A 19,564-nucleotide genomic window follows, 5' to 3' on the forward strand; every position below is an offset into this window, starting at 1 on the left:
TTTTTACAAAATACAAGAAGGAAACGTTTAATATATATTTACATATGTGTGAACAATGTATATAGTATTTCTGCTGAGATTGTTTTTGAGAAAAAAAGAGTACAGTGCAGGTTTAATAGTCAAAAATGAGATGTAAGTATACAATATTAAAATCATTTCACAAAACTTTGGACGCAATTGGTTGTTCGCTCAAAATACGAGCCAGTAATTATCGTCGCGTTACGACGAAGAGGCGCAATCATTGGTTTGCATTATCACATAAAACACAACAAAATAGTTATCAAATATGGAAAAATGTTTTAACATGAATATTATTTAGATAGGTCTGTAAAATCCGATGAAAATTTTATGATAAAATAGCGTTTATTTTTTAAAACAAAATTAATACATTTAATTTCTATTTTTCTTTTTAAAATTATAATCGATATAAAAATATTGGATATTAAAAAATGAAAGTTTTCGTTAATGCAAACCCATGACCAATTTTTCGTATAATAATCGGAAACCAATAGTTTTTAACAACAAATTGCAAATAAAAAAGTACTGCTGATTTAATTATATAGTACGTGATTTAATTATACGTACACGCAAATTAAATGATTATTGATTTAATTATTTATGTGTGAATTATAAAATAGCGTGTGTGAGTTTTAAACTTAAACCGCTTTTTAGATATTACGTTGTTATGCAAATCTTTACAGAAATTCATAATAAATATCATAGGATCGAAGAGCTCCGTAAAAAAGTAAAATAATAAAAAAGCACAGGCGATAAAAATTTGTGTGATAATATACAAAATAACTGCATATTATTTTCGAGTAATAAATTTTTGAGTAATCGATTAAATAACAAAACTTAACATAATAATTATCCACTAAAAATATTTAGAAAATTATCCAATGTTTATATGTATTATTTTAGAAATCTGAATTACAATATATTATTTTACGTGGAATCTCTTCGATTAGATATTTATTAATTTTCTCTAATAATTAATAATATAATTTACTTTGCAATAATAAAATTGCTCGTAAATAATTGCTCGTAAATAATTTTTATCAGCCAATCGTTTTATTAATGAAAATAGTGATCGATTGGTATACAATATCCTAACATTAATTACGCAAATTATGTACGTTATAATTAATTAATATCAATATTGTTATTGTGCTTGCTTGCTTTCGTATAATCTAATTTTCATTCTATCAGACTTGTATCTTGTTTCAGTGATGTTAGACAATCTGGTGATGAATCAAGTTACAGTGTTACAAATTAAAGTAAGATTGCTCCATCAGAATTAATTTTGCATTATAAAAAAAGATCTTTGGATTTGTTTGATCTCTAAAAATAATTCTCAATTATCAAGAGATGCTTGATATATATTACAAAACTAATTATAACAAAATTAATTATTTCTCTCCATAATAATGCATAATTAATTCTGGGAAAATAATCTCAGTCAACTCTAATGCGTTTTCATTTATATTTAGCGTTACGTCTTTACACTTACATGTTCCAAAAAATATCATTTATCGAATACGAATGTTAACAACATTCGGTTCTTCTAGAAAATATATAATATATAATAATTGACTTTTTTGAGACAAAAGGAAATAATAATTTTGGTATTTAATAAGTTAAATTCGTTCGAAAGTCAACCTATTCAAATATTTTTACTCTAGCACCATGGATGTCATATATAAACTTTAATCCCGAATTTTTTTCATATGGACAATTGACACGCGACTGTATTCTTCATAGTTAGCAAAAGAAAACCTTACGTCTAGCGAGTCGCGGAAAAACATCAGTAATCTACGACAATTTCTTAAATTTCTTGGGGGGGGGGGGGGTAGACGATCCGGCACGGCTGTGGCGCGCAAGTTACTATTCTAAATAGGGAATCTTTACAACCTGGGAGTAACAATAAGTGCAATTTTATGTACAATAGTCCGCCGTTGTGGATTTGTTCAGTGCGGTGTCTGCGCTTTATAACTTCGAAACGGCATCCTTACAAGGCTTTACAACCCGCGCGGCCAAACCGACCAATGATTTTGATTATTATCCCGCTGGGTGCCCACTGTGATTTCTCGCGGGATTGCTGACGTGAGCACGTTTCATTTTCACGGCTACGAAAAGCCAATGAATGGCACGAGATCTTCATGCGTGAAACAGTAATCGTCTGTCCCGGGATCACTCCTCCTGTCAAACATGGTCGCCCCAAATCGTCACCGTCTTGGCGCGATCGACAGATGCTAAATATGTGCCATGTGGATGCCAAGAAACGGCCGTTACTGCTGCCCTGTGTACATATAATGATTTAGAAATTGAGTCACTGCTAAATCATTCTTATCTTAATATTTTTTTTTCTCAACTTTTCAATATAATAAACAGTGATTTCTTTATTTATCATTATTTCTATATTAAAATTTCAATAAGAAAGAATCACAATAATAAAACGATTTTTTAAATATGGACCAATTTAAAAACATAAGTTTAGTAAAATTTTCATATATTTTTAGTAATATTTTTAATTTTAATTCATGTGTGTTACTATTAGAACTATTATTTGTATAGTAGTGAATTAGTTTTCGTCAATGATTTCGTAAATTTTTATTTTGATAAACGTTGGTTCTTAATATTCGAAAGCTAAAACTTTTTCAATTTTACACGGAAAAAAAGTTGTCTCGGAAAGTGTTATCTCGAAAACAATGATCGAAGAAGGAGAAAATTAAAATTGATGCTTAATATAAACAATATCGAATAGATCAGATAAACTGAAAGGAATTTACATATATCGATTTCGAACATAAAAGTTAATCTGGTAGCGAAAAAGATTTTTTTTTCGACCGAAATAAATTCGTTTTTGATATTGCCCGAATATAAAATAGTAAATAAATAAATATAACTAAATCGGATAAAATAATCGGATAAAAATGGAATTTCGAATATTTTTCGAATATTTTCGAAAAGATGTACGTCATTCTGAACTTTCTGATACATAAATACGTCGTAAATGTGTCACCGTTATGATAATTCAATTGTTATATATTGTAAATACATGCCTGATATAAGGCATATAAAAAAGAAATTGTAAGCCAATGGCCCGATTTGCGCGAGCGGATTTGTGAATCGTGAATCGGTGTATAGCGGAGTAGCGAGTAGCTTTAAACAGCTACATCTAAAAACAACATCTAAAAGCTTTCAGAGTCAGCTTTTTCCATTTTCGTCTCCTAACTTTTATCTGGTGAATCTAATTTCCTTACAACGATCCGGAATTATTTTGCCGCTGCGGCGCGCGCCATAAGGGTCTTTCAATTATTTCGCTATCTTTCGCGGAAACGCCTCGTACGGCGAAGAAAGTAAACAGGAAAACGTTTAGAAATGTTGTATGTCGCACGTACGAACACTTGAACTTTATGCAATTTAATTCCGCGTCTTTTCCCGTAAAGAGCGTCGTGACGTGAGAAAAATAAAAAAAAAAAAAAAAACGTGAAATGGAACGATCGTTATAGCGAATGGCGAATAGGTCAAATATAAATATGACTCGCGTGTAGCTGCCATAGAAATTTTACGTAGGAAAATTCGCGACCTCTTAAATCGTTTCGTTAAAGATTCCATTTGAACATGGCGGAGTACCAGTGCCGCGTAATTTTCTGGTCCGAGCGGCCGCGTTCGTGCGGCAAAAGGTCTATAAAACCTGAATTCCCGAGGGTGATTCGCAGGGCTTGGCGGAATCGTAAAAGGGTGTTTCTATGCGAGGACAAACGTGCTGAAAATGGCGCGCCTCCTGCCGCGCGCGCGTTCCCGACCTCCGGTAATATTGTCGAGAAATCCTTCACAAACGCATACGGACCAAGTGAATATTTCGCGGAGGGGTCAGATGCAGAGGTCAGATGCGGAGGCACATCAACTATAAAACTATGATTACAGTTTTTACGAGCGTTCGTAAGCGAAAAAGTCTAAATGTCCGCGTGACGAGCCTAGTAAATCCGCCTACACGAGCCGGAATACATTTTATGGAAATGTAATCAAGCAATGCTCAATTTTATAACGTCGGTTCTCCGAATTTTAGCGTTAAAATTTCTTCCGGATGTTCCTTACTTAGAATTAGAAATGTCTCTTCGGGATGAAATTTTCTAGGCGGTCTATTACGATATGATGAAACAATAATTTCATCAAAACTCCGCGCTTAGCGCATATTTTTTTGTAACACTTTATAAAGGGTAATTCAATAATCACATTTGGCAGAGCAATAAATTTGCAATAATGATAAATCGAGAAATTCTGAGAGAGTTGTTTCCACATCTGTTTGTAATTCTACGAGTAACAAAGTGCATTCAGTAGAATAAGCGGATAGATAACCGAATTGAACGACTGATACTCATTCGCGATGATTCATATGAGATTGCCGATTGTCGCAGTTATTTTCAAACAGTGAATCGACTCACATGATTTGAATTCTTTGTGAAAAACCGAGCCAAACCGAGCCGTCAGTTCCTCATCACGTAATCGATACGTTGATTATCGGCGCGGTGTAATGGAAGACAATCTGATATTCCATCGTCATTGTTTAATCAGCACCGACGTAATGAGAGAGAATACGTAATAGTTTCGTTGTCATTGTTTAGAGAGCCAGCCTGTAAATTAAACGTATCGTTTACCTAACTTTCTAAACATTAATGAAACATTTATCCTTCATAATACGTATTAAAATTTGCTTCCTGACATTTACATATACAAACGAAACAAGCCGCGGAATCGCATATACAGTTATAAAATTTTAAATATTTAGAATTTTACAATTAATATGAGCGTAAATCCGGCGTGCAAATCGCAGATTGCAGATTTAGGAGGAAAATCGCCATCGTCGTCCATGTTACACAACATGCTAAATGGAAAATACGTAGGAACACGACTAAACCGTAGGAAGCGACGTATCGTTCAGTCACAATTTGACTGGCGTTTATTCCCGCGCGAGGTCGGTCGCCGTCGGGAAAACGGGAAAGCTTAGCTTCACCGCGGTGAAACAACAACGTAAGGCAAAAAAAAGCGCGTGTGCGTCGCGACGACGACCGCCCGTCGAGTGCGCCGTCGTCGCCGCCGTCCTCGCCGTCGTCGCTTAGCGGGAACGATATTTCTAAAAGCAGCGTGCTTCGTATCCGGGATACCTTTGCGAGTAGCAGCTACCTTGGTGGTGTGTATATTGCGAGCGTGATAAAGGAGACCTATCCGTTCTTGCCGAAGGAGCGTGGAAATAAGCTTTCGCGAACGATGTTTCCATCCCTTTCCCTGCACTTTTGCGCCCCCTTCCCCCCCTTCCCTCCTTCCCCTCTCATCTCCCTCCCCCCTTCCGTTCCGTTCCGCCCACTCATTTTTTTCATCTAGTCGCGAAGCTAATGCGAGGGAGGACTAGATAGAGAAAGAGGATCGAGGATATGAGAGAGAGGAGGAGAGCTTTACGTAGGAGGTAGAGGAAGGGAGGAAAGAAGAGAATGCAGGAGGATGAGAAAGTGGATGAGTTGCGTGTACGCGTAATGGTAAGAGATGGACGGAATACTACGAGTCTCTTTGAAACGCCACGAAAAGCACTTTCGTCCGTCGTTCTTGCAAATGACAGTATGTACAAACGTCGGTAAAGGCTCATACTCCTGTCGACGGCGGATACGTAATTAGAAGGGAGGGAAGGATTAGAAGGATACGAAATGTTCCTGGGGAAAACGAATGGAAGGAGAGATACGTAAGAGAGAAAATAGAGGAGATGCGAAGAGATGAGAGAGAGAGAGAGAGAGAGAGAGAGAGAGAGAGAGAGAGAGAGAGAGAGAGAGAGAGAGAGAGACGGAGAATAAAAAAAGAGGGGGAGAGAGAAAGAGAGCTAACGCGATTGTGGATTTTAGATTTTAACCCGAGGCGATAGATTATGCGAAACGTAAGAGAATATAGCGAAAGGGCGGCGGGAAGACGGAGGTACCACTTAACGATAGAAAAGCGACGAAGAGAGGAACGCCGGCCGCGCCACCGTGAAGATGCAGTTCGTTTGTCGTCGGACGCAGGGGATAATTAAAATAATTATCCTTCATTGTGGATGCATAACGCCGGTTTGCAATAATTAGATCGCGGCCGATTTGCCGATAATGAAATCGGGATGAGATATCCTCCCGCGGAATTTCATGTTCGAGAACCGCAATTCGTCGTGGTATGCTAAAGAACAGAGAGCACGAGAGGCGTCGCGAAACGATTATCGAGGGGAACGTAATAGCGCTGACATTCGAGATCGCGCATATCAATATCGGCTCGATTAATTTTTGATACGGTGCTAATGAAAAACTGAAGGCGATATACAAATGGCATTAACTTTTAGTATTTGATTAATGACGATTATTACGCATTAATTATATCATATATCGTGTATCGCGCGTCGCGTCACGTATTATCCAGGTAAATATAAGCGGTGCTTGAAAATTAAATTTTCAATGAGAATAGTAGATACATAACACGTATAATAAATTGTTTGAAAAAAATTATTTTTCTAATTGCTCGTTTATATATAATTATTTAGCCAGTGTTAAGTAAAAGCAACAAGAGGTATGAAGGTACTGCGAGCTATTCTTTAGGTCGATTGCGAATCTCTGCTCGTAGATGTCACAGCTTGACGTAGATCGACATCATTGATAATGTATTCTTTATCACATTCCTCTCGCACATACTTCGCGTAATATGTCTATGTAAAATGATGCGTGCCACCTGTTGACACAGTGACGTGTACTCACGAAGCGATAAATTCCATGTAGGAGCGATAAAATGGGGGATCTTAACGTGGGATGTAATAATCAGACTCATGAGAATGGAAATTGCCGAACGTGGGCAGACTCGAAGGGCAGACTCGAGATTTTCATGCAAAGGGACGTTGTTTAGAGGAAGAAATGAAACACGATGTAGCCGGGGGAATTCAGCACGTTAATCCATCACTTACGAACTCGTCCTGGCAAAAAACGCGAGCCCACGACTGCGAGATGAGATAATTTTGTTTTACACATAAAAATAATAAGAGCTTTGCGAGACAACAGCATTGTGGTAGAGCAAAAAGCGAATATGTAATTTTATAAAATCGCGGCACCTAATTGAGACCGTGGCCGGGAAAGCGGCCTGTAATCTAAAACTATGTGTTATTTTGAAAGCTGCAACGCTAATATAAACAAAAAGCAATTGAACGTCCGTGTTTGTGTTTGCATACACAATGGGAAAGACCCGATACAATGAAGGAGAAGTGGAATGCCGAGTGCCAACTTTGATAGATAAATAAAAATGAGTCAAAATTGGTTTAACGGCAAAAATAATTACGATTCCTCGCTGTGCCGATGGTGTACCGATAATATCTGTTCGGCTGACCGTAAAAACATTGTCGAACATACATATATAACATAAAAAAAAAAAAAAACTTAATTGAACTACATTGTTGGCTGACTACAATACCTCAGGCATGATTACAAAATCATAATCACATCGCGATCGTGATACTCCCCTCTTTCTTTCGTATCTTTTTTCTTTCTTTTTTTTTTTTTTTTTTCGAACGAGTATTCAATTCCCGAGACCAGGGGGAACGAAGCGACACGATCGCGGAGCATTTAGTTTTACAAAATTGCAACAATTTCACGAGTATCCCTCGCCTAATTATCCAAACGATCGTGAATCGTCCTCGCCATCAATCTACGTGGTCGCGAATGCTCGCTCGACCGCGAACAGTGGCGCTTAATGGCGCGCTCATTGGCATGGCACCCTGTGATTCGTGAGCGTGGAGACGATGAGACGATGAGACGATGAGGACGGGGTGGGTGCGAAAGGGGAGGTGGGAGGAGGGAGGAGGGCGAGAAGAGGGACGAGCGGCGATACAGGCGACGATTAGATCGGCGTTACTCTCGTGGCAAATGACGCGAAACGACAACGACGACCGCGAGCGAGCGACAATGACGATGTCGGTGGCGAATATAACGGCCGTTAAAGATGTGGTGACTTCTCGTTCGCTCGTTCGCTCGGCCGCCGCGTGTTGCATCGCAACGATCTCGGCCTTGCGCCGAGACGGCTCCCCCGACTTGCTTGGCTTTCGATGATTGCCAAGAACGCAGCCTCGCGTGAAGAATCCCGGAAAAGCGGCGAACGGGGCATTAAATGTCATTAGTACCCGACGTTGCCTCATTGATATCACGAGAGAGATACGGCGCGGTTCGGTTCCCCAACAAACATGCGATATAGAAACGGATATAAACAAGGATATTTGCCGGATACCGCCGTTTCCCACGCGTTTCCGTTTGCTCAGCGAGATACGATAATCTCGCGCGGCGGAGACCGCTTTGCTTTTGTTGGCTTTTCAAGTTGTTTCAGGTTTACGAGACATGCAGGTCTCGTACATTTTGAAATTAGGTAGTATTAAGTCAAATGTTTTCTTTAACTCGCCCCGCTTATCATCCTCGCGCTAATTGGAAAGTTCAAGTTACCAGCTAATAGCTAGTTATTATCAATCAACAGAATCTCCTTTCAATTTTCGTTTGTAGATTACATTTTTATGTATTAAAATTATAATAAATTTTATTTTGTCGCACGAGCGTGCAAAATATGAATATTTCGAAATTCTGTAAATGTTGAATCAAGTAATCATATAATTGGCTATTGATAAACGCCGTATTGAGTCATAAATTTCAAATGCATTGCCTAGCACCGGCAAAGCACGAAAACAATCCCGAATTTCAAAAGAAGCCAGAACGTAATCGAACTCAACGATAAATGGATTTATGATTGGTCGAAACACGCGGAAGTTACGGCGAAAAAATTAGTTCCCATAAATTCTGTTGGCATATTCGGATATGTGCGTCCGTAGTTTCCGAAACACCAGATTTAATCCGTTAGCTTGGCTATCGAAAATTCGCTATAATTCTACAGAAATTCCCTCCTGTTTAAATAATATTATTAAAAGGGCGTCATTTTACAAGCTGTATGTTTATATCATTTAATTAATGTCAGATGTATTATAACGTATGGATGAGAACATTTCATTTGTCACATTTGAATAAGCTTGTCGATATTTTATTCTTATTAATAAATCATAAAAGAATAAATTATGTTAATATTGAAGATATACATATATATATATATATATATATATATATATATATATATATATATGTGTGTGTATAATTGAATTATTTTACAAATAAAAATGTATAATATAATACGTGATTCATATATGCGAATTCATTTGTCATATTTTATTATTAAATAAATAAATAATTCCTTTTTTAGAGGGATCATTGCAAAAGCATGATTAATACGTAAGCGTGGATTGGGTAAAATACGAAGTAGTTATGTCGTGGAATTATCTAACGGAAGAGAGTTCCTCCGTTTAGTGCATGTTCGTCGGGCGTTTCCAATTCATGTTTGACATTCGACGTCTTTGGAGACGTATTCAAAAGCGGCAACTGTAGTGACACTGGCGAAATTCCCGGTAGTACGCTATTCCAAGTTTGTATTCGCCATGTCTTGGTCCGAACTTCACTTTCACCCACAAAGTGAGGTACATGAATGCGCGATAGTTTAAACACTGGAGCTCCCTGGACTCTGTGAATAACTATTGCTGTACGCTTTAACTCGCGCAAGTTCGTATTCCCATTTCTATACACATTAGCAATTTGTGTTAACTTCGCGTTTCGTCGTTGACGAGTTCCACTCTAATGAGGTAAAAGTAATAATGTATGTATGCACAGTCATAATGTACTATGAACAGTTCATACATTGAAATTTGAAAAACACATGTAAAGAATAAATATTACAGATTAACAGAAAATAATAATTTATATATTACTTAAGCATTCTAGAGTAAAAACTAAAAATTTATAATTAGAAATTTTATTTATAACGTTTTTAAGAAAATTTGAAAAAAATTTTTGAAATTTGAAATTATCTTATTAAACAGTAGTTTTGACATATGTTTAAATTTTCAAGAAATAAATATTTTTTTGTGAAAATATAACTTTTATAAAAAATTTAGGATTACAACAAAATTATTCAGCAAAAACTTAATTAAAGTAAGAACACTACTTTTCTAAATAAGATTATTAAATATAATAAATAAAGCAATTCTAATCTAATTAACAATGCAAGAAATTAATAAATGGATCTTATTATTCTCATGTGAATATCAATTTTGTGAACAATAAAATCCCCTTATATTCATATTTAACATGAATAATTATATTTTACTAATATTATATTTTATGCAAGAATTTAAAATGTAATGTGGAATGCTACAGAATAATATTACGGAATAATAAGATACTTAATTATTTACAGCAAAAGCGTGGCAATTGCTTCTCTTTATTTCTTTAATGAAATAGAGAGAAACAAGATTTATTTAGAACAGTATAAATTTCAAAAATATAAATATGATAAATATGATAAATATGATAAATATGATTGCACATTTTGTGCACATTTGAAATGTTCATAAGCATGTTCTTTTGGAACAATAAAAATTTATTAAAAAAAAAAAAAAGAAAAATTAATATTTATCATCAAAAATTTTTCTAAAACTAATGTAGAACTATAAATTTGTTGAAATTTTGCAATGAATATTAAACAAAGTAAGATGTTGCCTTACTTTGTTTAGGCAACAAGTTTGTGAACCTGGTATCTCAGCTTATTCTAGAACAATTTTTATGCTTCACTAATTAAAATTATTTCTTAACCTAGATTATAGAACTATTAAAATGTATTCGTGAGTTTTCATAAAGTGATACACCAGATTCACGCAGACATTTATTTTTCTATTTTACTCTCGTGTTACTCAATAGTTTGAAAGGTTTTTTATGCTTCAAATAATTATGAGGTGCAATAGCGTCACTGCAAAAAGCGGGGTCTTGACATTTCTCGCGTGAGACGAATCCGGCGATGTTAATGTTTAATATCACGTTTCTCGCGTATCTTAAATCGCGTGCGGACTTGATCGGTGTAATCTTGCCATTAAACGTTTAAAATTACGCGGCTAATAGGACAGATTATCTTGGAAAATTAAAGCCTGAGCGCGGGCGGAAATATTTGCGTCATTAAAATACGTACAAAATTGGATGTTAGTTTACAGATAAAATTATTTCTAACTCGCACGCGCCATATGCAAACAAAAATAACAATATCGCAAAATTTCAGAGAGACACAATTCGTTATATCGGTATTGTAACATTTTTCAGCGAGATAACTCACGTATAATCGAGTATTGCTTTTTATTGGAATGAATTATTTGTCCAAAAAGCATATACGTAATTATTGTATGCATACACATGTATATGTAATAGCCTTTGCAGTACGATGCATTCGCAGATTAATACTTGCAACGACCGTATCTTTCGAGATTACATTAAGCTGAACATTTTTTTAAATATTCATACAACGCAAATTATTTTTTACAGGCGAATAATATCGCATTAACGAGTTAGATTGGAAAATGGTCAAGCTCATGAAATCACAAAATTGCGCCACATTGCGAAATTTTACCAATTTTCACTGCACATTTCATATTTCAACGGTTATATTTCGTTGCAAGAAAATAAGCTAGCATTTTAAAATAATATAAAAATTATTATTTTCGGACAAGTGAAAAAAGAAATTAGATTATTTTCATGAGAAATGAAAATGACCTATAAAATGTTACAAATATTAATATTTCATATGACAGCAAGTCATATTCTTTTTTGTAAAAATATTCTTATTCGCATCTAATTTAGACATATATTAATTATAATTACATCTTTAGATCTCAATTTACAGTAAAATAATAAGATTTACTTTCAAATTAAATCACTATGTTTATAAAAGATTTAATTTCGATTTCATTTAATCAATCATTTAATCAAAAACGTAAAATCGTAATAAGAAAAAATTAATTCTGGAAGCTGCGATTTACAACGCTAAAGTAAGTAATAAATGTACGATAAAAAAACGGATTTCATGACATCAGAAAGAAATAGCGAAAAAAAAAAAAAATTTCAAAGGACGCAATAAAGATATGGTAGGCGTGATACATATCGATTATGAAATTATAATGCTAGAAGGCACTCTGCGCAATGTAATAATATATTTTTCAGACAATCACACAACGAGGCGCAAGCTAATACATAATATAAGCTGATTTCCTTAACATCCGCGTTCGTCTACCGCAAGCTAAAGCTTGTTTATTTCACGGCAATTACAATATTACTTCGTGTTCGTATACCGACCATCGGCCAATTTGCTGGGATGGTATGCGTGCCCATAATGGACACGTCGATGGATACGCGGAATTTATTAAGTATTAATATAGGCGATTTCCTCGAAGATACGACGTGGCGACGTCGCCGACCGTTCGCGAGCGATGGATAATCCATGAATACACGGTCGCAGAAGCTTGGAAATACTCGTGGCTTACAAAAAGTATTTACTGCCGGGCATTGGCCTCTTCTTTCTCTCTTATGTCGTTGACGCGGCCACACGAATATTCGGAATAATAATAATAAACAATAGGGATGAGAATCGGTGATGTAAACGGCGTCTAAATATGTCTAAATTTAACTTAGGTTATTAATAAAAGATGTCAAACACTTTGACTCAAATTTGAGTCATCTTCAGTGGTACAAAAATGCAATAAAGGCGTTGGTATCCGCGAGTTCAAATGATGAAAAACTACCCATAAGAAATAATGACGTGTCACGATGATGTAAAAAAGAGAGAGAACAGTTGTCACCGACTAAATAGACACAGGTGACAATGAGAATTACAAACGTAATAAAAGCAATATAAATCTCACTTGGACTCATGGATATATCCATTTTTGTACCATTGAAGTTGAGTCGAAACGTATGGTATCTTTTTATTAATAAAGTTACATTTAAACATGTGATTGCACACCGTTTACAATCACTGATTCTCATCTTATTATGATCTATCGTTATCATATCGGTTTTTTTTCTTTTAATATTCGGGATAATAACCCTTTTAATTCCTTCGATTTATCAATTTGCACGCGGATAATGCGCGTTTTCAAGTCGTTATACATCACCACTCATCGATACGCCGCAAACGTAACGCGTTATACTATCGTCATACGAACGGCACATGATAAATTGCCCACGCATTACATGTAGCGGATACGCCGGGCTGCATACGAACGTCAATGACTACCTCATCGCAGCGCCGCAATTACACCGCTAACAAAGCTCCCCGATTACCCATCACGTGCTAATCCAGAGAAAAAGGAAAAAGTAAAAATCCATCTTCCCGAGCGATTGGACGCAGCAGAGAACGTTTTTTTTTATTTTTTGGCTTTTCGTTAAATCAGTCGCGTCCCAGAAATTTATTCTCACGCGCGCGCGCGCGCGCGCACCCCCCTCCATACACACACACACACACACACACACACACACACACACACACACACACACACACACACACACACACACACACACACACACACACACACGCACACAAAAGCTATGGTCTCGTAATAAAATAATCTACTTAAAGCTCGTCTCTGAATACTGATGACTCCCGGTAGAAGTATATTTTTGAATGTATAATATTCGCGGAAAAACTTTTAACCTGCGTACTTTACGTTCAGCGCTACGTTATATCCGATTATCATCACATGTTAACATTCAACGCGAGCTTATATTACATTGCAGAATCCATATATAACCATATTTAGCCCTACATGTGCGATGGGATAGTCGGGCTTAAAGTGTTATCTAAACTGTCAATGATGCGGCAAACTCGCAAGCAGTAGCTCGATGGTTTGTAAAGCTTCAGATAGATGTACGTAGGCCTATTTCGTGAGCCAAATGAAGTTGTAGTGAACGGACATAAACGTATCCTTTTTTTTTTTATTTTTATTATAATTTTACATTCATGTTACTGCGTACTTAAATCAATGCGTCATTAAATCGATCAATGGGAACTTTTTTTAATCTCTTTTAATATAACGTTTCATATAATGTTTCAAAATATTGTTATCAGATTATTGATATCGATGATTTCTGAAAAAAAAAAAAAATGATTTCCTGTTATACAATTTGTGCCGTTTAATGATGGCTAATATCAGCCGTCATCGCGATCCGCCTTGACGTAATAGATAGATGTCTATCTGGATTAAAATATTTAATCGGGATCATTTCCGCAGAGATAATTCTCCGATCTGCACAGTTATTTAAATTTAGCATACTCATGAACCCAATTCAATACTTCTTGCAGATAGTCACTTATGTTTATACACATATTCACACATACGTGTTTCCGTTAATAAAACACTTGAAGAAAAGCAAAAACAAGTTACAATTCAGTTTAAGAATGATAAAAGAAATAAAAGTAAGAACCTCATACATATATACACGTTTGACGTAGATGGAGCAGGATAGGAAAATATATTAGCTTATTTTTTTTATTTACATCCCATAAAAAAAGTAATCCGGATCATTTCGATTGGTACTCTTCTCTTGCGCGGATCGTGGTAAAAATCCATACGTCAGATTTGACAGAAAGCTTTTATCAACGACTGCCCGTCGAAATGCTACGATGGCGGGAGAAGAAAAAGGAACGATCGACGAATGCCCTCGGTTAGAGGAGTCGAGGGAACGGGGAAAGGTACGGGAATAGGTGGTCGGGGATGAGAATCGACGGGTATATCCGTACCAACCACCGACCGGCTGGCACCGGTGCGCGGGGGAGGGGGAGGGAGGGAGGGCGGCGGCTGCTGGAATGGGAAAAACAGATAAAGACCTCGGCACCGGTCGGCTTCCGAAGACAAGACGAAGATAAATGACATAATATCGTGCCGGACCGGCCGATCATTGCCGTGGAAACGAAGTCGAGTTAAGTGAGAAAAGTACCGCGAGACAATTGATCTCGCGACGTTACATCGCTACATCGGGCGACAAGAGAGATCGATCCGATTCTCATCATGGAATATCGAGGAGATTCTTTCCCGAGACATGTCGCGTCACCTTTCGATGCTGTAACCATGCGCACACGCGTACATACGTACAGGCGGAGGACGAGGAGACGAAGGGGAGAGGGGGAGGGGGGGAGAGAGGAGGGGAAATAATCTAATTTTTTTTTCTTCACTTGACTTTACCCCTCCGCTCTTTCGCACCACCCGCTTTCAGCCGTGCTGAATTTTCATTACGAGTCTGTGCTATTCGCGATATAGCTCCCCCTGCGAGGGAGCGCCGAGCTAACGTTTACACGGCGAAGTTCGGGACGGCGGGTTCGCGAAAACTCGGAAGAGACGGACGCGTGAAAAGTGCGCCGCGCCGTGAGAGAGATCGCGCCGGAAAATGGAGCGCCGCTCCGGCACTCCGAAAGTCGCGGGGGAGGAAAAAAAGACGATCCTCGGCGGCGCGCGTATCCTCGAAACTACGACGGGCGCAAAGGCGTTACCCGAGAGACTACACCCGAGGCAGTAAAGGGGGATTGCACCGGGACACAAAACGCAAAAACGCATGAAATATAACTAATCGAACTACTTTCCCAAGACGTTTTCGGCCATGCCCTTATGAACCACCATGGCAAAACCCAATATCCTCTCGTAAAAGGGTCGAAAGAGCGAAATCGCCATAAATGCATGCGTGACTGAAATACGGCGTAGTAATCTTTACGAGATGTTGTTACTTGTCAGTTACCAGCGAAGGGGAATAATAACCTGTACTGTTACCGTATCCTGCTACAGATTTATTTATTAATAACAAGCTGTATAAATCATGCGATCGCTACTCAATTGCAGCACGTGGCATTTAGTGGCTGTGCCGACACTTTGGACAAGCGTGAGGAAAACCTCGTCATCCCGATAATTTTGGAAATCAGGTCTGTATCAATTTTTTTTTTTTTTTTTTTTTTTGAGGATCAAGAGACAAGACAATAGATAGTTTTGAAACAATAATGCTTTTTATTCCGTTCTAAAATATAAGCGGTAATTACGATAAAATGGGATCAGACGAGGGGAAAAATATCCGGCGGTTATACATCTCTCTTTCGAAAGCTTTCGAATACGAATATAATGAGGCCACTGATTCCGTAATGCGTCCGAATCGAAGATATAGTTCGACGGAACTGCGCTTTTAATTTCCAAAGCCGAGAACTTAACCGGTAACTTGATCCCTCGCCGTTTTCCTAATTGCCTGTTCTGTTATAATCGCGCGGCAGTATTTATTCGCTGGGGATCGCGCGGTAAATTCCCGCCTTCCGACCATATGTACCGGCGGATTCTGTCGGTTGATGATTGCAAATTAGAACACGAACGGGCGTGTAGGCTTATCGGGCAATATTGCGCATTCGAGTCTAAGTGCTCGCGGAAAGGAAGTTATGCCGAATAGTTCCTCGATTGGTACAAAACGAGCAGCAGCGCGTGGTTTTGCGTGCGTTTATTAGAGTACGCGTAAAAACCGCATTTTTAAATGCGGCTTATATATGCCGCGTAAAGATACCAACATTACAAATCGCATAGAGAGAGAGAGAGAGAGAGAGAGAGAGAGAGGAGAAGGACTCTAAAGTTAAAATTAAAATATAATAAAGAGATCTAAATGATTAGATTTGAAGTGACGATCTTTGCGATGGTACAATAAAACTTAACAAAAATAATGCATATAATGGCACCCTCATTATACCTACCTCTAAATATATTTACTACTTTATTTTACACGTGACGTCCTTCCCCCTTTACAAAGCGTATAACTAATCTTTACGAGCTCGCGCTAATGTTTATCGCGTAGATTTGCCGGCGCAGAAGATATCGTGGAAACGAACTAGTCGGCTTCCGCGACTATTACCTTAATTCGCACACTCGCGCGTTTCGCATAACATCTAAATTTCATAGCTCGCACCGCGACAGGCAGCGCGCAAATGCGCGCACCAGAGAGCGCGTGCATTAAATACCTACGGAATCGTAGCACAGCTCCTTGCCGCTTTACGGGGTGCCGTCGGAGGACACAGACGGAGAAAAGAGGGTGAAAGGGCGAGGGCGCTTATTAAGTTAGTCTCGGGGATTCCTGAGCGAGCGCAACGTACGAATTATACGTACGATTTACCTTCCTGCAACGTTGCGCGCTGCAACGACCGCGCTTGGATGCTGCGACCGCCACGAAGAGGACGATGGCGAAAACGACAACGAAGTCGTGAAAGACGACCGAACGAGGATGACGGAGGAACGAAGAGACCAAGAGACCGGAGAAGAAAAAATGATGACGACGACGACGACGACGACGACCGCGAAAGATGTCCATGAACGCCTCGGCTACGTCTCTCGGCTAGAGTGAAAGTAATAATAGTGAAACCTGCGCGAGGAACCGCGCATACCGGCACCGAGCGACGTGTATGTGAGTGGTGCTTAAGCCAGCTTTTTCGATACGACCGGTACTTAGATACACGCCGGTCTCGAGCCGCCCGCTGGGCTCTCCCAGAGAAGCCACCGCCAAAGATCCCGCGTCCTTGAGAAACTCGAGGAGGCCGAAGACGGCACGGTCGGCCGCCGCGACGACAGAGAGGAGCGCTCTCTTCCTCTTCGCGGGAGGAGAGGAAGAGACGATAATCGTAGAACGGATCTTACGATCTATCCTTTGCGAGACTCGACTTCGATCGTCCAAGACGATGGTCGTTGTGCCTCTTTTAGATAAAACGGGGCCAAAAGCGCAACGAGTCACTTTCATTTCGACAACATTTCGACTTCATTTTCCATCGCTTCCAGAAAATAACGCAGATATCTTATAAGAAATTTAGATATTTATATTTTAACGAGATCTTTTTTCTTTATAGTAAAATTATATTTAAATTCAATATATGCACGTTCAGTTTAATATATCTGATATTTAAAAAAAATGTTAGAAATTAATAGAAATGTTTTTACAATATATAATAAACTATTTATTATCAGCCATTTAAATGTAATTATTGTTATGTAACAACATTAATGATATATTTTGATGCAATTATGAATTATTATCAATTATGTTAGTAAATGTTTCAACATGTGTGTAGTAACTAATTATTGTTAATAATTGTTACATAATAGTATAATTGGTATGAAACACGACATATTTCAGTCACAAATAATTAAACATTATTTAACAGCCATGTAGAACTTATTTTATATCAAGGAATCATGACTTTTGTTCTCTCAATCTAGCCAATAATATTTTTAGCTTTGGATATAAATCAACGTAATGACGCTATAAATAACATATTTATATGAAAAGAAATTCAACGAATTTATGTTACAGCAATTTTGTTGGTAAAGTTTCTGTAATAAGAAAGGCTGGTATTTCAATTGTTCGTCAATTTATGAGTTGTTAGATATTGTGAAGTTATTGTTACGAGGGATACACCCGGAAATTGTTAGCCACGCTTGCTATTGATTTACAGGTAGTATCATGTTTAACCGTCCCTGTGGCCGTAATGGCATAATTGACGTTTTTAGTGTTTAAAACACATCGATTTTCTGCACCTCGGTAGTAGGAGATCCTTACATCGCATTCCCCATGAGATACCGCCGATTAACGCGTCCATCAACGTAGCTCGTGTAGGTGAAAGGGCATTGAAAGCACGCGGACGAGATATGCCTGTGCTGCCTATGACCACTTTCGTTTCTCGATGCATTCTCGCGATTTCTTTCTCTTTTCACGGATTTTTCACGTTTTCGCTTTCCACACTCCGAGAGCTGGCAAATGAACCTTCGGTCATCCGGAGCGACACGCTGAGAGAGAGAGAAAGAGAGAGAGAGAGAGAGAGAGTCGACGAGAGATTCCGGCCGAGAGAGTTTGCATCCACGTTGCTCCGTATAAATTCGCGATATCGCGAAATCATCCGACGATATATAGATACAGGCAGTTATATATACGAGGATATACAGCGTAAAAGTTGGAGCAAAAATCGGGTCACGTCGCAATATTTTCTTAAATTTTCTCTCTCTCTCTCTCTCTCTCTCTCTCTCTCTCTTTCTCTCTCTGTCTCTTTCCGCTGCAAATCTTTTTCTTCACGTATACGTACGTATACACGGGTACGTATGTATATGTGCACGTATGGGTATATACGCTGCGTGTGATGGACGAAGTACTTCAAGAACTTTTCGTGTCAGGTAGGTATGCAGAGCACTCGAAGGTGCTCCAAAAATTACGGACGCTTTAGTGCTTCGACGAACGAATTTAAACAAGAAATTCACGTCCGTCAAACGAGTCAAAACGTATTGCGAAAAAAAAAAAAAAAAGGGACAGAGAGAAATAAATTATATAACGGTGGTAGGCCACATGCCGAAATGGAAGGGCAGCAGCGGGCTATCGATTTCACAACCGCAAATAAAGTCGCACGTTTGGTCAGAAATGTCGCGAACGTAACGTTAAAAAGTAATCTCCAGATCATATCGTCCATGGCGTGTTGATAATAAAAAAATTAATAGAAACTGAGATTGCATCAATATTTTTTATATTTTGATATCTTTGAATTCTGGAGGGATCAATAACACATTTATATTGATATTTTAATATATTAATGCGATATAAAATAAAAAGTC

General features: G+C 38.0%; 1 protein-coding gene across 4 annotated transcripts in view; it reads right to left on the reverse strand.

The window, feature by feature from the left end:
* Positions 1–19,564, reverse strand: part of LOC105425613 (autophagy-related protein 16-1-like) — a 280,555-nt gene continuing 260,991 nt past the window's right edge. For all 4 annotated transcript variants that reach the window (XM_089071896.1, XM_089071895.1, XM_089071894.1 and 1 more), the window contains one exon: positions 1–2,299. In XM_089071896.1, the coding sequence (XP_088928022.1) occupies positions 2,203–2,299 (97 nt within the window). In that variant the 3' untranslated portion in view covers positions 1–2,202. The remainder of the gene's footprint in view (positions 2,300–19,564) is intronic.

Source organism: Pogonomyrmex barbatus, unplaced genomic scaffold (assembly GCF_055798465.1).
Source record: "Pogonomyrmex barbatus isolate J1 unplaced genomic scaffold, ASM5579846v1 scaffold12, whole genome shotgun sequence".
Classification (NCBI taxonomy): Eukaryota; Metazoa; Arthropoda; class Insecta; order Hymenoptera; family Formicidae; genus Pogonomyrmex; species Pogonomyrmex barbatus.